This window comes from Nesoenas mayeri (genome assembly GCF_963082525.1).
Source record: "Nesoenas mayeri genome assembly, chromosome: 9".
Taxonomy (NCBI): domain Eukaryota; kingdom Metazoa; phylum Chordata; class Aves; order Columbiformes; family Columbidae; genus Nesoenas; species Nesoenas mayeri.
In genome coordinates this window covers 18,922,791-18,945,967 of record NC_137557.1, presented here as the reverse complement: position 1 = coordinate 18,945,967, position 23,177 = coordinate 18,922,791, and the positions used below count along the sequence as shown (strand labels likewise).

Sequence of the window (23,177 nt, the reverse complement as noted above, 5' to 3'; positions counted from 1 at the left end):
TTTCCTCCTGTGCTGGGTCACTCTTACAAATTGCCACTTTTCCCTTGTGATGTTGTTGAAAAGCAATTGAAGATTAAGGGATTGTTTCATGATTTCCTGCTGCTGAGAATAAATGGGTCTTGTTACAAACTTGACTGGTTTGTAATTACTCCCAGGTGCCGTGTAGTGATGGGGGAGGGTGGGGTCAGCTCTGGATGTACCATTCACCTCTCCGCTGTCCAACAGTACGATACATAGGGCTACACTCATTACTGGTCAAGTGTTCTACGTTAGAATTTAGTTTCTAAAAGGTTTAAAAAAAAAGGCAAAAAAATGGTGCTAAAACTTCATCCCTGAGCACGCTCAGTGAGACTGGTCATGCAGGCGTATAGTGCCAGGCTTTCCAACAATACTGTTTCTTTTTCAAATGTTTGCCCTGTTCTGTGTCTTCAACAGTGTATAGTGTTTTCCTGATTTTGTTTTATTTGAATAGGGGATGACTAAGGGGTGGGGTGGGGAGGGGTAGCTGTCATTTTTAAAGAACAGAATTTTAGGATTGAGTCATTTGGTTGGTTGAAGCCTGACGTGGGCCCGATGGTTTGGGACTGGGGAAGCCTTATCCTCTCCCACTTCCATTTCCCCACTTGGTCTGTTTAAAAAAACAAAAATGCCTCTAAATATGTACTGTGTTCTTGTCTTGTTGCAGTGAGAAGCGAAGCTAGCAGATCAGAAACACTGGTCTGCTGCCTAAGAACAGGCCCTCGCAGCTTTAGTCTCAAAAGGGTCCAGCTATAAAATCAGTTGAAAAGTGTGTCAATAGTTAAGTTAGTTCAGAAAAATGTGTGACAAGGACAGGTGGTCTCAGGCAATAATCCCATTTCTAGATCATTACATGGCAGCTATGTGTAAGGATGAAAGAGGTGAACTAGGAACAAAACATGCTTGGAGTTGCCTCCAGACGGAGGCAAATAAAATCCGGGGCCAGTTGATACAAGATTTCTCCGTGGCTGGGACAGCAGGTCGGAACTGCTCCTCAAGCAGCTGTTCCCTGGTTTGAGCTGGGTTTAACTCATCCTTAGAAGCAAGTGCCTTTTGGTCTAGAAGGGCTTATTCTCGTGACAACCACAACTGAGGAATAATCTCACTGCAATTATGAATTGTCTTTGTTTTGCAGTAAGTGCAGGAGAATGTCTTTGATCACTGGAGTCTATCAGTGTTGGAATGTTTCCACTGTGAGGTTCTTAATTTTATTTTTTCTTTTCATAACATTCAACAGTCAATCTCAACTGAGGCCATTTCAGTTTGGGAAGGTTTTATGGTCAAAAGATCACATATCTACAACTTATCAGAACAACAAAAAAAATCTGTAAGAAATTATAAGAGTTCATTTTATAGTACATTAACAAACATTTGCAATCTTCACTGACTATTAGTGCTGTTTTCTGTTTGTATTCCGGAAACTACTTGTTGTTTTGTTGGGTTTTTTTGGTTAATTTATTTCCTTAAAGCAGGAGACCTCTTCTGACCTTCAGTGCAGAGATGTCAGACCAATTCTTTGTATTACACTTGGTTGCCTCCTACCTATATAATAACTTCTGAGTGTAAATAATTGAACTCTATCCTCTAATGAAGTATTGTAGAGAATAAATCATAATGGATAAAGATTATTTGTACTGTCCTCTTTATGTGGTTTCTCACAGCCTTCACGGGGAATGAAATCTTTCTCATGTAGAAACATGAATAATATACTACATGTATGGATAGCAAACCTCTAAATTACATGAAACATCCAGAGCAAAAGGAAGGTGCCAGAATGAGATGCCAGCTATCTGGAAGCATAGAAATAGTTAAGACAGGCTCGCTAGAAGAAGGAGAGGAAAAATGGTAGGAAAATTAAAACCAAAGATGAAATATGTTTCATTAGTAATGCTATGGCAAAGTATCTTTCTATCCTGAAATAATGTTTGTTTGACAGTAACTTGCTATTAGTCATCGTGATGGTGAAATATATAAAGCACATGCATGCAGAATTCTGTGTCGTACTGAAAAATCCCAAGTTTGTCAATCTGGTTTAAACTATGATTTTTTTTTTTTTTTCTTTTAAAATTAACTAATGAACATAGGAAACACCCATCTTTCATGATTTTTACTAAATCTTTTAATGTTTGCTTTGGGACAGGGTCAGTTGATTTGTACAATAGTTCTGATGTACACGTGCTAGAAATGCTGATGACAACTAAAAGAGATTAAGGTTTCTGTATCTTAATTGTATCACTTTTAATCCAGCAAAAATTTAGATGATGTTTTTTTAATACAGAAAGACTGCTAGAAAGCTTAAAAACTGCTCAGAAGATAAATTTCTTCTGCTGGCAGATTAGAAGGAAAGCATATTACAAGGTACGGTTATACTAATAATAGAACATCCTTGTTATTAGTTCTTCTTACATTCTATTACACCGAGGTATTTAGCTAAGCCTTTTTAAATATCTGTGTTGGTGCATTAGTTGCTCCTGGGTCTGCTTTTCAATTGTGACAACATAGAAATTACCATAGTAGGTCTGTCTAACAACCTACTCATGAGTCTCCAACAAGGGTCAATACTTTTTGCCCCAGAATGTCACACAATAAATTATACATGGCCAAGTCTTTTTTTTTTTTTTAATCACTTAAAGTATGATCAGTAACTATGCCTAAAACTTCCTATAGTCATTCACTTTATTTTAATCTAGCTCATCTTCTTTTTTCAAGCACATCTCCCACTTGAACTGATAAATGCTGAAACGGTCATTACTAGTGAGGAAGAAGCCAGTGCAGTTTAAAATTAAAGAAAAAGCCAGGTACTCTGCTAATGTTTGTTTTGTTGCAATGGCTGAACAATATTTACTGTGTTTTATTAAGTGTATTTTAAAAATTCTTAAGAAAAAATAAAAGGGGAGGGTGCAGTGGGGAAGCAGGTTCCGTTCAGGAATGTTCTTATTCGTCTCTGATTCCTAAGGCCTTAACCAAACACATCAGTGATAATGAACTCTCATCTTTCATGAGAGCCTCTTTAGCTGTATCTATAAACTCTTGCAAGTTCTGAGCTTTCTCTTAATTGTTTTAGTCTTTGTATACTTTAGTAGAACAGATCCTTGAGGAAAAACAGTGAAATTAATAACCTAAACCTCTGCAAGCGACCTACTGCTCTGAGAATCACAATGTTCGGAGTAGGTGGGTTATTTGAGAAGCCATCAGGATTCCAAGTGATTTTAAATGCTTCTCTCACCAATCTGGCATGGATTTCCTTGTTTTCTTGTAAACTTAATTGAAATTGTTTAATTTGCCAGATGTTCCCCAGGATATTTTCATTCCGTCTTCGTGAATATCTTTCCGCATGTATCACTTAGCAAATTAGTTTCCAGCTTCTCTGCTGTGCTCATTTATCTGGATAACAAATGTTATCTGCTAAATGTTATGTAACATTTAAAAATATTTAATAAATTATGTGGTATATAACATTTGTTAGATAACAAATGTTATCTGTTAAATGTAGCCTGGAACTATGATTTCACCCCCCTCATATTCTCATAGTTTATTCTTAATTTGTTCCTTTTTCCAGCACGCAGGGAACAGTTCACCTCAGCACAGATGCAAGTTCATGAGAACAGGGGTGGTTCCATCACAAATCCTCCAACAGTCTATTTTTGCCTTTCCTTAAGGGCGCAAGATGACACAGTAAGGTCTGATAAGATGATTACTTTAAGAGTCTTAGGCCGGTTGGGCACTCACATGTGAGCTCTCCAGGGAAAACACTACTCCAGAAGTTATTTTACTGGTGGTGTTCCCATGACATAGTGTCAGGAGAGCTATCATCATTTTCAGCCTGCCTGTGCCTTCCAAGGGTCTGTTGAAAGGGTGAGGGAGCTGGGGCTCTTGAGCTTGGAGGAGACTGAGGGGTGACCTCATTAATGTTTATCAATATATAAAGGATGAGTGTCATGAGGTTGGAGCCAGGCTCTTCTTGGTGACAACCAACAGTAGGACAAGGGGCAATGGGTTCAAACTGGAACACAGGAGGTTCCACTTAAATTTGAGAAGAAACTTGTTGGGGGTGAGGGTGGCAGAGCCTGGCCCAGGCTGCCCAGGGAGGTTGTGGAGTCTCCTTCTCTGCAGACATTCCAACCCGCCTGGACACCTTCCTGTGTAACCTCATCTGGGTGTTTCTGCTCCATGGGGGGATTGCACTGGATGAGCTTTCCAGGGCCCTTCCAACCCCTGACATTCTGGGATTCTGTTGATTACTTCTGAGTAGTCTGAAGAACTATCCCCCCTTTCAAAGTGTGTTATTGGTGACAGCAACGCTCCCTCCTCACGACCCGAGCTGCATTAATGGTGGTTCTGGTGCAGTTACAGTCCTCTCTGGCTGAAGGACGTTCTGGTAAGATGAACAGGCTGGAGCTCCTCACTCCACCTCTGCTGTGAAACCAGAGCCGTGAAGCTGCATCCGTGGCCTGGGCGCCCCCCAGGTGCTGCTGCTGGGCTCTGATGAGGGGAACCCGTGCAATTCTGAGCCCTTACTGCTCAGTGACCGACCAGGGGCCTCCCCTGGGTTTGCTCGAGGAGAGGACGAGCTGCTTTCCCTCAGCGGTGCCTCCACACCTTGCTCTCTGTGACTCTGTAACACTTAGTGCCCACAACGTCTCGGTCCTTCGCACTTCGCCGGCCTATCAGCACACAGGTTAGGCTCCAGCACCTCCAACCGCGCTCCGTCCCGCCCTCCCCACCCACCTCCTGCCGGCGGCGGCGCCCCCTGGCGGGCGGCGGGGCCCGGGGGAGCGGAGGGCGGTGCTTCCGGCCGGCGGCGCTTCCGGCGGCGATGGCGGCGGGTGGCAGCGAACCGCGGGCGGCGGACGTGGAGGAGGACGCGTCGCAGCTCGTCTTCCCCAAAGGTGCGAACCGAACCGAACCGAACCGAACCGGGGCGGGGCGGGGCGGGGCGGGGCGGCGAGGGGCCCGTGGGCGCCGGGTGGAGGCTGGCGGCGGCCTGTGGGAGCGGAGCCGCCCCGCCAGTCACCGCTACACAGAGCCCAGGGGTTAGACGTCAGGGATAACAAATCGTCTGTGTGTTTGAAGAACCCACGATGGCTAAAATGTGGCTGTTCTTATGTGGAGCGCTACGCGTATAGGAATAAAAATTAATGTTTTTCCTCTCAGGTTATGGCAGAAAGATTCTTGTTATTTAATATAATAGTTATTTTTTCATTGATGTGCCTTGGCATTGGAACAGTGGTGCATGTCCGGAAAGCGGCCGTCGGAGCCTCGGCTGTAACCTGGGGCACGCACAGTCTGTGTGGTTTTGAAAGAAAACTAGTTGGTATAAATTCCAGAGCTGTATTTACACCTTGGAGCTGCCCTGGGAGAGGGGGGTAAAAAAGGGCATTGTGCTGCTTTTTTGAGTTTGGAACAAAAGTATAGTCATGAAACACTGGTTTTCTCTGGCTGTTTCGACACTAAAATTTATACACTCCCCATGTTCAGCTCCAGGTTACTTTACCTTTCCATGCAAATAAAGGTCCCTTCTGAGCACGGCCCTGTAGCTGACTGCTCATATACAAACACAAACAGGGAGACCTGGCTAAAAAGGGGGGAAAATCTGTTAAGAGTGGTTAAAACTTTTTTTGTGCTAATAATAATAAAGTGGGTCAATTAATCTTTCAAGCTAATGAAGCCTTCTTTAAAATATTCAGCAGTATGTACTTTAAGAACTCCTCAGAAGCTTCCAAAGAGTGTAGACATCACTTTTGAATTTTTTTGAATATTACAGTTCTATATATTTTCTTTGTGAAACAAGTCATACATTACATAAGTTCTGCCAAAAATGGGTGAAGAAAGCACATTACAAAAATGTGACTAACCAGAAGGCTAGGTCTGCATAAGTAAAATATGTGGTCAAAAAGACAAACACATTGGATTGTCACTCAAAATTGTGTAATTTTTATCTGCATTTTCAGTATGAAATGCTGCCCAGTCATTGGTGAAGGGGTGTGTACAGTTACAGTGAAACGTGTTTTTCATTTCCTTGTTGTCCAAAGCTAAATTTACGTAGTGAACTTCCGTACGTCTGTGCTTTACATTTTTTTACGCTGATATTCTTTCATTCAAATGTAGAATTTGAAACTGCGGAAACTCTTCTGAACTCAGAAGTGCACATGCTTCTGGAGCACCGCAAGCAGCAGAACGAGAGTGCAGAGGATGAGCAGGAGCTCTCAGAAGTCTTCATGAAAACCTTGAACTACACGGCGCGCTTCAGCCGCTTCAAAAACCGCGAAACCATCGCCAGTGTCCGTAGGTGAGCAGAAACGTTGGGGTATGAGACTTCACTGGAGAGTTCGGTGTGTAAATTGATGTGGCTTTACAGAAGTGCCGTTTAGTTGGAGTTTCCTGCTTGGGCTATAGTTCTGGGTCTTGTCTTTCTGAAGAGGCAAGAAATTTGATCATAATTGTTTGTGGAGGGAGGGTTGTACTTTGTCCAAGTCAAGCCTTCTGAACTGCTTTGTTTTCAGTACTTAAATGACAGTTGATGGCAGTAAATGGGAGGATTTTCTAGGCTTTGTAGAGTAGTGCTGGGGAAGATGGCTTAACAGAATAAACTTTTTCTCCTCAACGCAGTTCTATGAGTCTTTCCTCCTGAAAAAACATTTATTTCAGTGCCAAAAGCAGAGTGAAAAAGAGACACCTATTTGGTTTGGTTTATGTCCTTTTATATTTCTAGCTTGCTTTGTAATTTCACCAAGTTGTTGTTTTTCCTCACAGTTTGCTGCTCCAGAAAAAGCTCCATAAATTTGAACTGGCATGTTTGGCCAACTTATGTCCCGAGACAGCTGAGGAAGCTAAGGCTTTAGTTCCGAGGTGAGCGTTTATATGTTGTAGAAAGATTGCTGTATACTTTCCGATGATGTAAAGCCAGCTGTGGGCAGGTGCCCTCTCTTCAGCCCAGCTCTGTCGATGGAAAAACTTTTGGTCTCTGTCTTCCTTCACATACCCATGGATCTGACAGCAAGGTGATTTTTGCACATAACAACATTTACTGGACTAAGTATAAACAGCTTAAATTTAGGTTCTTAGGCCACCCAGCTGTGTTTGTTTGGGTTTTGGGGTTTGTGTTTTGTGTTTTTTTTTTCTGTTGGAGCAGATGACATTGCTCCTACAAATAGTTTTATGGCTAATGTACAGGGCAGCAGTAACTTCTTCACATTTTTAGTTGTTGCCTCATGGCTTTAGGTAGAGGAGAGAGCAAAATACTCATCTGAATTTCAGTTTCTTCTTTGTATGCTGAGATTTCATAGTGAAACTGGATTGGCTTATGAGCATGAGGCTACCTGGGCTGTACCTGCCTTGCCTTTTTGATAAAACATTTTGAGATTGTTGAGCAGAACGCTGTGGGAAGAATGGAATTCTGTCATTGAAGGAGAAGGCCCTGCACAGGGGTTGGAGCGGTGTTTGTGCAGTGACGCTGCAGACAGCTCCTGGTGGTTCTGTACAGGCGGGTGACATTTTCTGGCTGTTTGAAATGAAGCGAGGGGGGAGATTACTTCTAAACTCTTTAATGGACCCTCATTGTTCTTATGTTGCAGCCTGGAGGGCCGGTTTGAAGACGAGGAGTTACAGCAGATCCTCGACGACATTCAGACCAAACGCAGCTTCCAGTACTAAGGTTCACCCTCCATCCCTTCACGTGAGCAGCAAAACCGGGGAACTCTGGCTGTGTCTCAGCCCTCTGCACCAACCCAGCTCCCGGCTGAGCGGGGGCAGTTGTGACAGAGGGCTCCTCAGTGCGGTGTCACCCCCGGTGCGTCCACACTGGAGCTCAGCACAGCCCTTTCAGTTTGTTCCACGTCTGTGTTGGCAAGGCCACCTCCTTCGTGAGAGACAAAGAACCCAAAAAGCCTTTTCCCAGTGGCTCAAGCATTTGTTTCTTCCAAATCCCTCGCCCCCATGTGGGAATTTTCAGCATGTTTCTGTTTTTTGGGGGAAATGTATATGTGATTATTTTTTTTGCAAACTTCTAAAAGAGATGGAGAAACTCATTCTTGACTCTTGGAAGGTTTAGTGATGGGCAGCATCAATTTCTGTGGTGTTTTTTTGTTTGTTTTTGTTTGATTGGGACAGTGGATTTTTACAGCTTCAATAATTTTCTATTGTTGTTTAGTATAAATTAAAATATATTTCTAATTAAGGCTGTGTGTTTTAAAAACATTGAGTGCCTATCATGATTTTATTAATGAGGACCTTTTGGATAAACAGAACGTGTGATTATTACCCTGTGTTGGAGATCTGGGGACTCTTGGGTGGGTAGGTAACACCGTTCAGGGCAGGTCAGACAAGCGTTATTAACTGTGCCCACAGCCAAAGAACATCTGGGCAGCGTCTCTATCTGCTCCCCCGTTCTCTAACAAATTTACCACCCCACCTAGAAGGAGGAAAATGTTGCAGGCAGGAGCAGTTGGGACACAAGCAGGGGGTGTTACATCAAGGCGCTGCTTGTGATGGTCACCAAGGGGTTTCACTGATGTTGCCGAAGGGAGAGAAATACAATGTTATTTCAGCTTTTACTGGAAACTGAAAGCTGCTGCTGCGCCAGAAGGCTGAGCTGGTTTTTGGCAGCGGGTTGGGCGCGTTACCCCTGATAACATTTATTTCTGTGCTCTAGTGGCGTTACATCTGCGAGATAGTAAAACAGACGTGCTTTTCTAATTAACCACAGCAGCTGTAACTGAATCGTAAGAGTTATAACTGGCGCACGAAGCCGAAAGGTGTGTGTTCAATCTGTATTTCATGCAGCTCAGCGCCGGTTCCGAGCTTTCCGGCCGCTGCTCGCGGCCCCTCAGCGCGCACGCGCGCGCCGCTTCGCGCCTCCAGCGCGAGGGGAAGGGTCAGGAGCGCGCGGAGCTTCCGGCGGCGCCTGCGCACTGGCCGCAGCCGCTCCCCGCGCCGCTCCCCGCGGGCGCTTGGCTCCGCCCCCCTCGCGCCGCCGAGCGCGGTGACGTAGGGCGCGTGCGCCGCCCGGTCGCTGGCGGGGCAGGAAGATGGCGGGCGGCCGCGGCGGGGGCTCGTGAGGCAGCGGCTGCCGGGGCCAGCGGGACGAGGCGAGCGGCGAGGAGACCGGGCGCGGAGTCGGGCTGCGAGGGACCGGCCGGGCGGTGAGCGTGCCCGGGTTCGCGGCCGCTGGCGGGGCGGGCGCGGGGGTGAGAAGCCTGGGAAGTGCGGCCGCCTCCGCCATTTTTAGGCCGCGGCCCACAAGCGGTGGGGCCGGGGAGAGACGGAGCCCGGCTCGGCCCAGCAGCCCAGTGAGACGGGTGCGGCAGTGAGGGGCAGCGAGGCGGCCCGGGAGCACGGGGCCCGGTCTGGCCCGCGGGGTGAGCCGAGCGCAGGGCCCGCGGAGCGGGGAGTGCCGAGGGCTGAGGTGGCGGCCGGGGCTGGGGCTGCGAGCGGACGGGCCGGGCCTCTCGCTGCCGGCCGCGGAGCGTGTGGCCTCGCCTGGGTCTCTCAATTCTGCTTTTAGTTTTCCTACATTATTATTGTTTTTAAAAATGTTCTTTACTCTGCCTTGAATTCGAGTGGGGTTTGGGTTGTGACTGCTTGAAAATACAGCTTGGGAAGCCCTGGCTATTACGGGTAGATACAGCCATGTGGGAGCAGGCACTTGCTTATTCTGGAAGGGTGGGTGGATTTAATGAGGATATGGTGGCACATTCCACTGATTGAGAGTTGCCAGTCTACAATCATGATACAGGTAGCAAACCTAGATTATCTGCTACATTCGAAAAAAATACTTCAGCATTTTTCCGTTGGAGAGAATTTATCAAACTTTGTGTTTCCTTGAAGAAAAGAAGGGTGTTATTCCTTTCTTGATAACTGTTAGTTTCTTTGTTGTGAGTAGATAGCTGCATGGTTTCAAATACAGTATTTTGAAGTACTGGTACTCATTCAAGCACACGTGTTTGTTTTACAAAAGTTGTTATTGGTAAGTAGTTCTGTACTCTACTAGTTTTGGATCTCATATCCTTAATTATAACTTGTGAGTAGTATTTGGGAATCTGTTTTACTATGTATACATTAGTCCCTCATCCTCTGCAACAGATGTTCATCTGTTTATACTTTTCCTAACTCAAACTGTTCTTCCTTTAAGAAAGGCCATACTGTGTGCATATTTGTCAGAGTTTATAGTATGCAAACAATATAGTGTCAAAATACTTTGGAGTTCCCTCCTCCTGAATTTTTTATCAGCTAAATTGATTTTCACTTCTCAACCATTTGCAGCAGTATTCCACCATCACCTTTAGTATAAGAATATATAATCATAAAACATATTTCAAATTCTGCTTCTTGACATCTTGTTCAAGTGTGCTGTAGTATTTCAAATGGAAAGATCTGAAAATGTAGGTAAAAGGCTTCTCATTTGAAGACTCTCAGCATAATAAGAAGCATCTGGCTTGTCTTTAATTGCTTTGCTGTTAGCTTTTTTGAAATTCTTTGCCCACCTGCTCTGCAGTTTAGAAGGTACGCTTTACATGACCTCCCTGCATTTGACTGTTCCAGAAGGGGATGGAAGGACCAGATAATACTAAGAGCATCAACTTTGAGAAATAAATAGTGAAAGAGGGGGAGAAAAACAAATCTCTTTTAACTAGGACCTAACATTCTCTGCAGCTCACAGTGTACGTTTAATTTAATACCCTACTCCTAGAACTGCTAAAACTTTTTAACTTAAATGTCAGTTTAAGTTAACCTTTTAATGTCAGTTACCAGAAACAGTTAAAGTCTTTCCCCATTACCCTCCTTTGAACCTGTGCAGTGGTAAACACTAGACTGTTTGGACCGTTGGAACTGAACATTTACCGTCAGTTTTGTGTTCCTGTTTGCAGTAGAGGTTAGCGCAGGAAGTAGTAATGTAACAATCGTGAAGTGTGCTTGAGGTAAAGGTACTAGAAATGCCTTTTGCTGCAGCAAAGAGAGGCCTCGATCTGAGAAGCGGATGAGAAAACTGCTGTTTTGTTCCCATCCTTAGCAGATGTCTTAGTCTTCTGACTCACCTGAAAAAAAATATCATGGAAAAGACTTTTGGTTGAGTAAGAGTAGGTAAAGAATACAGTTTAACTTTTTACAGAGATGGTTCCATGCAAAATATTTCACTTTTTGCATCTGGTAGGCACAGGGCTGATATCTAGGGAATTTCTATAGTTGCTTCACTAAGGCTGGAAATTAAAATAATTTTAACCTTGCCCAGATGTTACTCTGGGTCATAATTGAGAAAATTGTATGTATCTTTGTGCAAGAACGTTTTAAGAGCAAATTGAGAACTTTATCTATAGTATGTTTGTGAATTTTTAAAAAACTTGTTATTTGTTTGCAGTATTTTCATTCCTGATATTGTATCATTTTGTTATTGAAAGTTTTATACAAAGTAAAACTACAGATATGCAGGTTAGGTTGGTATAGTTAATTAATAAATTTCATTAATAAATAAACCTTAGTGAAACTGAATGTTGTTAGAGCTTAATGGTAGGGAGGGTATATGTTAGAGATCTTTCAAAACAGTAAAAGTTAAAATACCCTTAGTTTTCTTCTCTTAACATAGAGCATCTCTGAAAGTAAGAACAGAGAAGTTGATTTTTTTGATAGCTAAGTAGTTCTTTGTTGTTTGTATTTTGTTGTTATTCATTTTAGTTCAATGTAGATCATCCATGATCCCATAGCTTTAAAGTGGTGCTAAATTTACCAGCAATCTGTTCTTGCTCACTCGTATTTGAAAAAAAACCTAGTCTGCATTTAATAGAATGTAATTTCTGGTTCAACCGGCTCTCCACATCCAGGCTGGCTGTACCAATCATTCCATCCTGGAACTTGAAATATGATAGCAAGTATCTATTTTCCAGGAAAGAAAGTTCATTTATGTTGTGCAGTATTACTTTTGATAATATGTTTAGTATGAAGACAGTGCCTGCATGGTGATGCGAAATACTGGTTAAAACTGCTCTTCAGTTTGTGGTAGTGTAGATTAAAGTCTATGGTAGGAAAAGGTGAGGCCTGACTGTGTGGCAGCATAGTGGAAGCCTGTGTTTTTGTGGAGGTTGTAATTAGCAAAGTGGCTGAGTAGTCCAGCCCTTCATTTTTTCCTTATTTTACAAGGTTTTATTTCAAGGTTCTTTCCTTTATCTGAGGAAGACTTGATATAAAGAGGAATAAAAACCAAAAGCAAACAAAAAACTAACTCAGAAAGAAACATGAAAACTGTAGTACTTTTTGAACAGCTTAAGCACAAGTCAGAACTTGGAGTTTAAATCTATTACTGACTTGATACTTTTCCTTGAGCCGTGTTCTCTGAATGTGGGGGGATGCTAGAGACCAAATTATTTTACACTTTGAAACTAAGCTAACTGGTGGGGTTCCTGTTTTATCTCTGCTCCAAGTTATAATATGGAAGAAGTATGATTCTGTGTAGCAAGAATGGCCACAATAAGCAGATCCCAGTTTATCTAGGAAGATACATACCTGTTTTTCACTTGATGTTAAAAAGAAAAACCCAAGCCCTGCTCCTTAGAGGTACCTTGTTGAACAGGAAGAATAAGTGCCAACTTCCGTAATATGGGATAATCTTTTATGCTGCAAATCTATGTAAATATACTTTAAGGACTGAAAAATGTGCTAAGTGTAATAGTAGTGAATTGTACTGAGTAAGTTGTAATGTAGTCTTATCAGGAGTTGGGGGTTCTAAGCAGTTTCACGAGCCATTGTTTTTCTTGTAATTTTTCTCAGGTGTAGGACGATAGACTTGCTCTACACTATTAAACTTAACTGCTGACTAACCGTGATAAAACTTCTGTGTTGTACACAAGTGTTATTTCAAACAAATATATGTAAGTGTTCTTACACATATATAGAATATCAGAAGTATAAGCAACTTCTTAAATTCTTCAGACACAACTGAAACCATCTTTTCCCCTCTGGCCTCTTATATACTGCAACAAGTAACCCTGGTATATTTTTTTTCTATCAAAAATGAGTTAGAAGTTTACTTTTAATTTCATTTTTCTTTTAAATAGTATTTTTTCCCCATACACTGTTAAATCTGAACACATTATATGTGTACTTTTAATTAGCGAGTGAATTTTGATACGAAGAACAACAACAGACTTGTCATGAGGTCATTGCTGTTATTTAATTAGTCTTCACCACAATGAAATGTGCTGGTTAAAAAAAAATATCCTATTGACTTTTGAACTTTTGAAAATGTAATGAGTGGAGTAGATTTGATGTCACCTAGAATTTTTAGTTCTTTTAAATAATTGAAATCAGAATATTCTGCTGTCTTCTCTTAGTACCAGAGTTCATGCAGTGGTGCAGAGAGCTGTACAGGGGGCCCCCTTCTCTGAGCAGAAGTGCGATGTTTGTTTGTTTTCAGTCTGGCTCAGTTTTCTGTTTTGGCCTGTGTCTTAGAAACGCTGGTTCTAGAACTGGCGAGGTAGGAAAGAGGAGCTGATGGGAACATCTGTCTCTGCCATAGCGTTGACTCATGCTCTGCTGAGTGGCTGTAACCACGTGTCGAGAGGCACTATGCTCCGTTCTTAGTTTATATGGCAGGTATATCAACTTTTTGTAAAATACATCCCTAAATGTTAAAGATCGTGTCTGTTTAGTACCAAGTTTTAAGACAGTTGGTCATGAAGCCTGGAATTTAGATTGCTCTTAGTCACTCACCTGTAACTCTACCCAGACGAGAGTACCCCTGACTAAGGCAGGACAGGCCAAAAGCAGTTTTGGAAGTAAAAATATAGATAACTCTGATTAATTCTGTGTATTAGTATTTGAAACCCTACTAGATGTGCTCACAGATACTTGGAATAATCCTTGTTTCTTCAGTTTAAACATTTGAGTGTTCTTTTAAATCATTTCCCCAAATCGAAAAGAAACATGATACAAAAGAATACATTCATTTGTCCTTTTTTTTAAAGGGAGGCCGGCAGGATAACAAGGAGTCTGCACTGTTTTATGAGTTTAGTGTAGTTTTTGTGTTGATTATGAAGTTTTGGCAACTGGGTGATTTGTATTTTGCCATGGCTGTATGAGTATTCATCTGCAAGTATGGGTCTGGAGGAGCTGCACTTTGCGTTAGATAAATGGTGCCACAGCTCCAGCTGCTGCAAGTGCTGGACTTGCAGCTCGAGGGCTGTGCAGTGGTGTGGCCCTGCCCTGGCCAGTGTACATTTAGTCACCTGAACTGGCATTGCAGCCCAAAGTGGTAACTTCCCTTTCTTCTGATCATCTGGGTTTTCTCCTCTGTCCATAGAGGCATTCCTGGAACTCCATAGTAAGTTGGTTGAGCGGCTGCTCTGGGTTTGGACCAATGTTAGCAAAAACGGTACCTTAACAGAGAGCAGGTTCTTAGGTGGGTGGCTAGGGTGGTCACCACATGTTCATGTTAGCTTAAAGGAGACATGAGGTAGGACAAAGAACATGCCACTGGGGTCAAGGCAGGGCTGCTTTTTTCATGTCAGCAGTTCTAGGTTGTGTTTGAGACATGCTAGAACTTGCTCTCAGCAGGCCTCTAGATGCTGCCTACAATGCTGAACTGCCCTCAGTAGCTATTGCTGCAGTTAAATTGTGTGATCATGATGTGCAGTCATGCTTCCCACCACTGTTCTCTGCCCCCAAGCCCAGTAAGAATCACCAGTTAACTTTGAAAATGCCTTTCTTCCTATTGGGGCATGTTTATAAGCAAACCATTATACTTTGCAGACATGAGTGAAATTTCATTATTATATCACAAGAAAAATGATAGGTTGCCCAAATTTGCAAGAAGGAAGACTGCAGATTAAGTGTTAAACATTGTAGAATGAACATACAATATTATGCTGTTCCTAAATTATGCAGTTTGGAGTTAAATCCCTAACTGAGTCAGTCATCAAGCCACATTTTGCAATCTCTGGAGGATGCAAATACTTTTGTCTCTTCAGCAAATTTAAGCCGAAGAAATAAACTCTAATTCTAATAATATATTTTGTATACTCCTGACTAATATAATAAACCCCAGCTGCCAAGCTTTCTTGTACAGTAAGATGAAAATACAGACCTAGAACTGTTGACTGAAGTGCTGCTTTTACCAGGAGAGCTTGCTGATATTCTCAAGACAGATGATATGAAGTAGGAAAAGGAAATACCAAGGGATTTTAGACCTTTGGAGAACTTAGTTTTCAAAACTGAAGCTCTCTGGTGACATGTGCTTCTAATGAATTGTCATTCCCATGTGGAGCTCACTCTTCTGTAATTGGGGAAAATCTTATATTGGACCGTTGCTCTTTGAAAGGCTCCATGTGGGGTTGAAGTATGTGAACTTGAATTTCCTTTACTGAAAAATGCATTGATAGAGCAGATGGACACATGCTTTTATTGAACAGCACTAAGTAGTAAATGTGAAGGCTATTTACTAAAGAAGCTTAAGTGTGATCATCGAGCAGTGTATATATATCTCTTCATAACCATATACAAGTGTTTGCATGGCTCATAATTCATGAGGAAATAACAGAAAACTTAGCTTCCTGGAAGAGCTGGCTCTGTAATTCCAGTTAAAAGCAAGTGTACTTCTAATTTATTTTCAGCAAGTTCTGTTTGTATCAGCCATCAATTTAGGAATTGTCCTAGTACTGAAAGTGTTTCTGTATAGAATAATCTCTATGTTGACTGTTTTAAAATAGGCATGTTTCTGACAAAACTTTTAGAACCACTTGAGTGATATTAAGTAGACTTTCAAACACTTGAGAGCTCAAAATTACTGTAGTTACCACAGTTTATTTTTTCCTATTTTAAATTTGTTCCCTGTTGGATTCAAGAGTTTCTAGCCTCCTCAGTAGCAAACAAGGGTTATGCAGTGATCTTCCACACCAAGCTGTGGCAAAAGGATAGTTTACATATGCACTAGACCTTTAGATCTTAACTGGAGCAGATGTTAAGCTACACTTTCGAATTCTGTCTTTATCCACATCCGTAATCTACAGTCATAACTTTACTTGATTGAAGTAATTTAAAAGTGCTCTTTTCCGTAATTTCGGGGGTGTTTGGTTGATGGAGTTTGTGGTTTTGTTTTTTAAACTTCTCTGGTTCACCATTAAGTCAATAATGGGAAGCATTATTAATGTAGAAGCATAATTTGAATTTCCCTAGCAGTGTCCATGAGGCTTGTTTAGCAGCATTCTGTGATTTGATAAAGTTTCAATTGTTCTCTTCAATTCCACTACTCTTGCTTAAGGGTGTCTCTATTATAATAGTTAATTCTGGGTGTAGCAACTGTAGTTGTTAATTTACGTCTTTTGCTATAAACATAGCTGCTAATTTAACTGCTCAAAAAATTGGGTTTTGGTCTGGGGGGATAACAAACAAATGTCTTGGATAAATCTCTGTGCATCTACTACATCTTTTTATCAAAAGAGAATCAAAAATCCTTGAGGGAAACAAAAAATCTCCTTGGATAGTATTAGGAAAATACTGTGGGGTAGTATGTTGTAGGGCATTTATTCTGCAGTGTGGCTGTAGAAATGTTTAGTATCTGTTTTCCTTGTATTGAATACATGAACTATGTAAGTAACCTCAATGTGTCTGGAAGACAGAGGCTGTGTCACACAAAGCCTCTGCTTCTAGATGTGAGTTAGCCAGGGTGTAGACATGGGTGGTGAATGGCTTTTACCATTAAAATATGCAATTAAATAGAAAGAAATTATTTTGTCTTGAAGTATTCTACTGAAGTGTTACACCTCTTTTTGGAGAGAGAAAATAGAAAAAGAATCTTTGAAATGCAGTTAATAAATACTGGAAAACGTTGGTTTTATTTGTGGGGGCTTTTTACCTTCTTACTCTTACCATATAAAGGCACGTTTTCACATGATCACACTTGACAGCAGTATTTCCCTTCCTTCTGCTCCTCTGTCTGGACTTCAGCTTCTTAGTTTTAGAAACTGTTCTATCTTTATTTGGCCCAGAAACTGGTATGGCAAACAGAATTGCTTTGTTGGAAGACCGGCCCAAGTAAAGTTTACAGGGAAAAAAAAAAATAAAAGAGCATTCTTTGGGTCACAAAGTAGAGATTTGCTTAATTCTTCTCTTTTGATGCTTTGAATGTTTACTTTATATACAAGTTGTAAGAGTTCTGGGTATGCTTGTTAAGCATTCAATAGATAAAGGTTATGAAAGGTGAATCTTGAGAACAAGTTAGAACTCTTAGTAATTCCCAAGTCTTACTAAAAGGACTTGAATATCTTCTTGTCAGTATTGAATTTGAAACTCTTAGGGACTTGGGTACTCAGCTTTGTTTTATATATTAAAATGTATGTTTCTGCTTGATAGTGTGGAGCAAATCAGACTGTTTGGTTGTGTGGACTTTGTCTTTATCATCAGAATCTCAGTAGATTGTTTCTGAAGCGAAGCTACTGGTTGCTGTGTTTCCCTACTTACATTTCATTCTGCAAACTGCTGTAGTCCTTCTAGTCCTTTTCCATTCCACTGATTCATAGCGTTCTCTGAAGACATATTTGTGGGATTTCTAGCCACTTTTTTTTTTAATCACCCCTTCACTGCTGTTTGTGTGTTTTATACAAATGAGGCTTTGAGTCTTCTAAGAAGTTGTCTCAAGCCATGTATAGACAAATGAAAGCAAAATGGACACATTTCTTCCATATGGTACCTAAATAATAATTTGTCTCTAGAGTACAGTAAAGTTCCAGTTCAGTCATGATTGAAATGAGAAGGAAAGATGGTTTGGGATTTATGTACCTAAAGAGTATCACTTGAGTTAAGAGGGATGTAGATGCTCTTGAGAAATGGGTCAGCAGAACCTTTCTGAAGACTGGCAAGGAGACGTGCAGATTTCTCCATGTGTGGCCATAGCCTCATGGATTTGGACAAGCTGCAAAGTGAGTGACTGAATAGCAGTCTCACTGAAGAGGACCTGAGAGTTACAGTGAATGCCAAATTGAATGCGAACAAGCAATATATTCTCCTTATAAATAAGATGAACTGCATATTGGGTGAAACTAGGAGTGTCCCCAGCAGATTCAGCTGTGAGTTTAATTTTTTTTCCCCACTAAGATTAGTGTTAGTTCAGCAGGTCCTGATATAATAGCCAGCTGTAGAATATCTTGATATTTAGGATTGACAAGCATGAGAGGCCTTTTTGCTTTTAAACTGCTTTTCCTTTGTTGTGTTTTAGTATTTGTCATCCTATGTTATATCTTTTGTTTCCTGACAAAATGGTAGCTCCAAAGTAAAGCATCATCAGTCATCACTTCTGCATGAAAACCAAGCTGGATGTATTTTGGTCAGTTAAGATGAATTGTTGTTATCATAGTGACTCACAGTAGCAAAAACAGTCTGGGTAGTTATAAACTAAATGCAGATCTTGCCAAATGCTAAGCAAGAGTCAAGATGAATATACTGGTAATTCAGAGGGGGAAAGAATATTGCTTTGTTATTAAAATATAAATATAAAAGTTAAATAAAATATGAAAGTTTGGTTGCAGCCTGCCAAACATCCTCTTAGTGCAGTTGGTTGCTTCCGCGTTCATTTTGAAGTAAACTTCCAGAAATGTGTTGTGCACGTTGGTTTTGTGAGGTGCAGAAAGGGAATTGTTCTAGGCTGATTCACCTGTGAAAGCAGTTTGCTCTGGCTGAAGTGGTAAAGCAGGACTTGTCTCTTCAGTCCTGTGAACTAAAGTATTTTGACTTTCTTATGACATATGTAAGCTCCTGTCTTCTCTAAATCTTTCTGCTTTGGAATGAGTCAGGTGCTTAGTTTGGACATAAATGAGGAATGTTTGAGAATTATTTGGTTATTAGGTATTTACTTAGCACCTGAAATCCAAAATTTGAAGAAAGTGTTAAATGTACATGTGACTGCTGTGCTGTTAAGCAGAGTCGACTGTTGAGGATAGTCCCCCAGGCTCTGTAACCGGAGACTTTCAGACTGACTGAAGTTTATTCCCTGATAGCCCATTCTCCCTTGGGCTTTTAGGTGTCTTCATTTGACTGGGTGCTTTCTCTGCTGCTTCTGAGGTTCTTGAGCGTAGTGTGTTTGTATGGGGAACTTCAGAGGTGTAGGGCTTTTGTCAATTAAATATCAGCACTGCTTCTCTTCCTGCAGAGAATGAACCCTTTGAACCAAAAACTATGTCAAAGTAATCCCATTTTGCCAGGCCTTGTTTGCTGTACAGTGAAAGATAGTTGTTTTGATAGGTATGTTAGAAATGTTACATGTTTTATCATTTCAGACTCCCATATTGTGTGTGTGTGTTATGGTTGTGTAAAAAATATGAAGGTTTAAGCTTAATGGGGAAACTGTGCATAATGAAAGTACATAACTGAAGTTAAAGGGGAAAAAAAGTACTTCTGTGTTTTTTAGGTCCTTGATCATGCCAGTGTAGTAGATTGATGGCTGGATATGAAACAGAAATCATTGAGATATCTCCAAATCTTGTGGTTTTGGGCAGAGTAGTTTATTTTACTTAACTAATGGTTAATTTGAGGATCTGTTTCTGTGTTTCTGATGAAGATGTAGGATATTTATTTATTTTCATTTGCTGTTGGAATAGAATGACTGAAATGAGGAAAGCTGCCGAATCCTCTTTCCCCCACTTTGCATGGTCAGAATTTAAAACCCTATTTCTAGGAAAGTTTTTATCACAAATAGAATACGACAGAGAGCGGATGCTAATGTATGTTGGCAGTACTGCAGGAAAGCCCTAGGGAAATGTGCTTGCTGCAGAGAGCAGTAATGTTGCTTGCTAGCAGACTTGTATAATATAGGTCAGTATTTGTGTCTTGACTTTGGTGATTTGGTGTGTTCTTGGCCTCCGGCACCTGTGGATAATTAGAGAGTCTATTCTCAGATTGCAAGAATGGTCTTATTTTTCTTAGGTTTAAACTTGCTATACTCATGCCTGTATGTCCTTAGAATTTTTTTCTAATCTGCATCTAAAAATGCAGCAAACTACATGCTACTTGCTCTTGTTGTGTCTTATGTAATTCAAAGGTGGGAATAAGATTTTTTTAAATACTCTTAAGGACAAGAATCTTATGTGATTTTTTTTTTTTTTTTTTCCTTCTCTCCTGTTAAAAAGCTTTCTAAATCTACTTTTGACAAAAGTATATTGTTTCATGACCATGGGGTTAAGTTGGGCAACTTTGCACTTTGTTGTTGCATCTCATTGACTGATGCAGACTTTCTTTACCATTGGGATGTATGATGTTTTTACAAAAAGTGATGATCTATTAACTTGGTTCAAAGTCAAGACAGGCCACAGAGTGGCTTCGAACATGAGAATGTATTTTTCAACTCATTTTATATTCCTGCTTAGGATGGCCACTATCCTTCATGAATAGTGGGAAAAATTATCATCTAGTTATAGAACTGTAAATCAATAAATAGCATTCTTTCTGGACTAAAATTGTTTAGATGTAGCACTTCTGATGAAGCAGCTTTATCCACAATTTATGATCTAAAAATGGACTGTTTAAAAAAAAAAAAAGTACCTGTAAAATTGAGATTGAGTGCCTCATACAGGTATACAATTTTCAGCCTTCAGATGATCTTGTTTTGTAAATCTGATTAAATGGTGGTTGTTGTTTTTCCCAATACAGTGGGAAATTGATATACAAAGCAATTCCAGGAATTAGTCAAATATCGATATTCTTCACTACATAGGCAAATTGGCATGATTTTTTTTCTTTTTCATAATTTTTTGGTGTTTTCAGAATGGAATTATCTAGTGTACTGTGAAGTAAGCTTATGATCAGTCTTCAGAAAAATTATGACAACTGCATAGAGCAGCAGCAAAGTCACCTCTGCTGTGAGAGTTTAATTCATTGGCAGACATGTGAATTAGTTTCAGTAGATTTCAAATGTATTTTCAGAAAAATGCGATGGAACCTTGCTGCTGCTAGTGCTGTTTTACAGTGGTTTTAGTAATGTGAGTTTCTAATATTTGTAGATTATAAGCATATTCGCTTCAGTGAATGAAGCAAGGGAGATACATTAACACAGATTCAAAACTAATCTTTTGTTCAGGTTCATTTCCTGTTTGAAAGCAGAATTATTTTTTAATACCTAATTAGGCAGTTTAACACATTAGGAATAACATTTACTTGAGATTGCATGGTTTGCAAAAGTGAAGAATGGGTTTTTTTCTATGTAACTCCCTACCTGGTGATTTTATAGTTTCAAGAAATGCCAGGCAGTCTAACAGTCTCTCACTCTTTTCAGCCCTTAAAACAGCGTGGCTGGCTCTGTTCCTTTGTAGTAAAAAAGTTATGTGTGTACATGCTTGTTTATTCCTTTTATTTTCTAAAACATGAAAAATAAAAAGCTGAAGATGGTAAAACCAGGACATTTTCTGTCTGGAATATGTCCTTCTGCATAATTCTTCTGTACTGGGCAGAGGTACAATTCCCAGGTCAGGAAGAAGATTGGATGATGAGACCAAGAAAGAGCTTTCCTGCAAGTGTTGTGAATGTTGCAGAAGGGGAAGCGCTGGGAGCATCCACTGCTGCTCTCCAGAGCAGGGATGCACATTCTTCCAAACCAGAAAAGGAGGGAGAAGGTTTTTTTAAACTCAGTGTTGATACTGTGTAAAAGTGGGAAGGGAATAACATGAAATTGTATTTGATCTGATTTATTTTTTCAGAACAGGTGTGTTTATTCAGATGTGCTTACAGATTTAAAAAATGTAGGGGTGCATTTTTTCAGAGAGGACCATTTACAATAGGACTTTCGAACTTACAGAAATGTTACTTGTTACCTTGTAGAGGTAAATGTGCTTGTCCAGTCCAAGATGGCATTTGCTACTGATGTATTGAACAATAGACTTGTTACACTAATTTTGCATTGTCATGTTCTTATTTTATACTTTTGCCTCAGAAAGCTGAGGTGGTTCTTCTTTATTAGTGTGTTTTTTCACTGAATATCCTGAACAATTTGTTGAACTCCAGTGTCCTACTGCAGTGCAAATAATTTCTATTAATTTTTGCTGTTTCTGTTATACTAGAAAAGTCCTTGCTTTAAAACCGACAAGTAATTTAACTGTCTAATACGCATTTAAAGAAGTAGTTTCCAGATACACTCGGGGAATCTTTAGCATGTGTTTTCCTTGGCTGGTTCGACTATTTCAGGGGTATATCTTTGAAGCTGCAGCATGTTGTGTTGTACTGGGCAGCTGAGGGTTTGCAAAGGAACCATCTGCTGGTGCTGCCCAGAACAACCACCTGTGCTCCCACTTGGAAACAGGCTTTCCTTCTGACGTGCTCAGGTTGTTACGTGCTGTTCTGCACCCACGTTGCTTGCGCTTCGGTGAAAAATGAATATGAAAGCATGTTTTAGTTACCAGTTAGTGCACTTCATTATTTTATTATTACTGTTGAGGTAAACTGTATAAAATCTGTGAAGATAATATATAAATCAGATTTCCCCCCCCCCCCCTCTTAGTGTTAAACTATCCACAATAAGTGGTGCATTTAAGTGATGACTATTTTTCTCTAAACTTCACCTGATTAAACCAGTGTAGGAGGATGCTTTGGTGTTGGTTTTTTTTTTGCTTTCAGTGGCCTAATTTGTTTTATTTTGCTGTAGTGAAGTTGTGTGTGAATTGCTTTTATTGCATGATTTCATGCAGGCAAGTCCAAATCTGTCAAATTTCAAAACTTATTGTGAGATTTATTTTTATATTAAAGAAACAGCCATACTCAAATAAGATGATACAGTAACAATGTTAATAAGTGAAATGCTGCCATTATCTGTATAGCCTTATTTGAGTACATGAACTAAATGGTAACTATTTTCTATAATGGGCTAATACTGTATGTGACTTGCCTTGTTTTAAAAAGCCAACAAACTCCACAAATCCGTCTATTTTGTGGCACCATGCTGCCCTGGGTCATACCTCGGGTTTGTTTTTCATTTCTAACTCTGTTCTACGGCCATGTCCCTCTGCTCACTCGATAGCTCTAGTAAAGCTGCCATCCTTACGGCTCTGTTCAAGCGAATGAACGCTTGCTCTGTTGCAAATGTGTTTGTTGTTGTTTAAGGAACAGTGATGGACATCTCGGGTCCTTTCACAAGCTCCTTCAGTTTTCTTGTGTCATTTCTTCTACCCAGGTTTCTCTCAACTAAATTCTTTTTAATT

At 40.6% G+C, this 23,177-nt stretch overlaps 2 protein-coding genes across 4 annotated transcripts in view; both read left to right on the top strand.

The window, feature by feature from the left end:
• Positions 1 to 4,805: 4,805 nt before the first annotated feature.
• Positions 4,806 to 8,327, top strand: POLR2D (RNA polymerase II subunit D). Its single transcript, XM_080350106.1, has 4 exons — positions 4,806 to 4,907; positions 6,127 to 6,307; positions 6,772 to 6,867; positions 7,593 to 8,327. The coding sequence occupies exons 1-4, from the start codon at positions 4,835 to 4,837 to the stop codon at positions 7,669 to 7,671; spliced, it is 429 nt and encodes a 142-aa protein (XP_080206232.1). The 5' UTR covers positions 4,806 to 4,834; the 3' UTR covers positions 7,672 to 8,327.
• Positions 8,328 to 9,018: 691 nt separating this feature from the next.
• WDR33 (WD repeat domain 33) overlaps positions 9,019 to 23,177 on the top strand; it is a 69,800-nt gene continuing 55,641 nt past the window's right edge. For all 3 annotated transcript variants that reach the window (XM_080349514.1, XM_080349512.1, XM_080349513.1), the window contains exon 1: positions 9,019 to 9,158. The gene's annotated coding sequence lies outside the window, so the exon portion shown is untranslated. The remainder of the gene's footprint in view (positions 9,159 to 23,177) is intronic.

Bases quoted from the DNA above. Each gene is read 5' to 3' on its own strand.
- POLR2D (XM_080350106.1), top strand. From the start codon at position 4,835: ATGGCGGCGGGTGGCAGCGAACCGCGGGCGGCGGACGTGGAGGAGGAC. The intron at 6,308-6,771 runs GTGAGCAGAAAC...TTTTCCTCACAG, and splicing joins ACCATCGCCAGTGTCCGTAG to TTTGCTGCTCCAGAAAAAGC. The intron at 6,868-7,592 runs GTGAGCGTTTAT...CTTATGTTGCAG, and splicing joins GCTAAGGCTTTAGTTCCGAG to CCTGGAGGGCCGGTTTGAAG.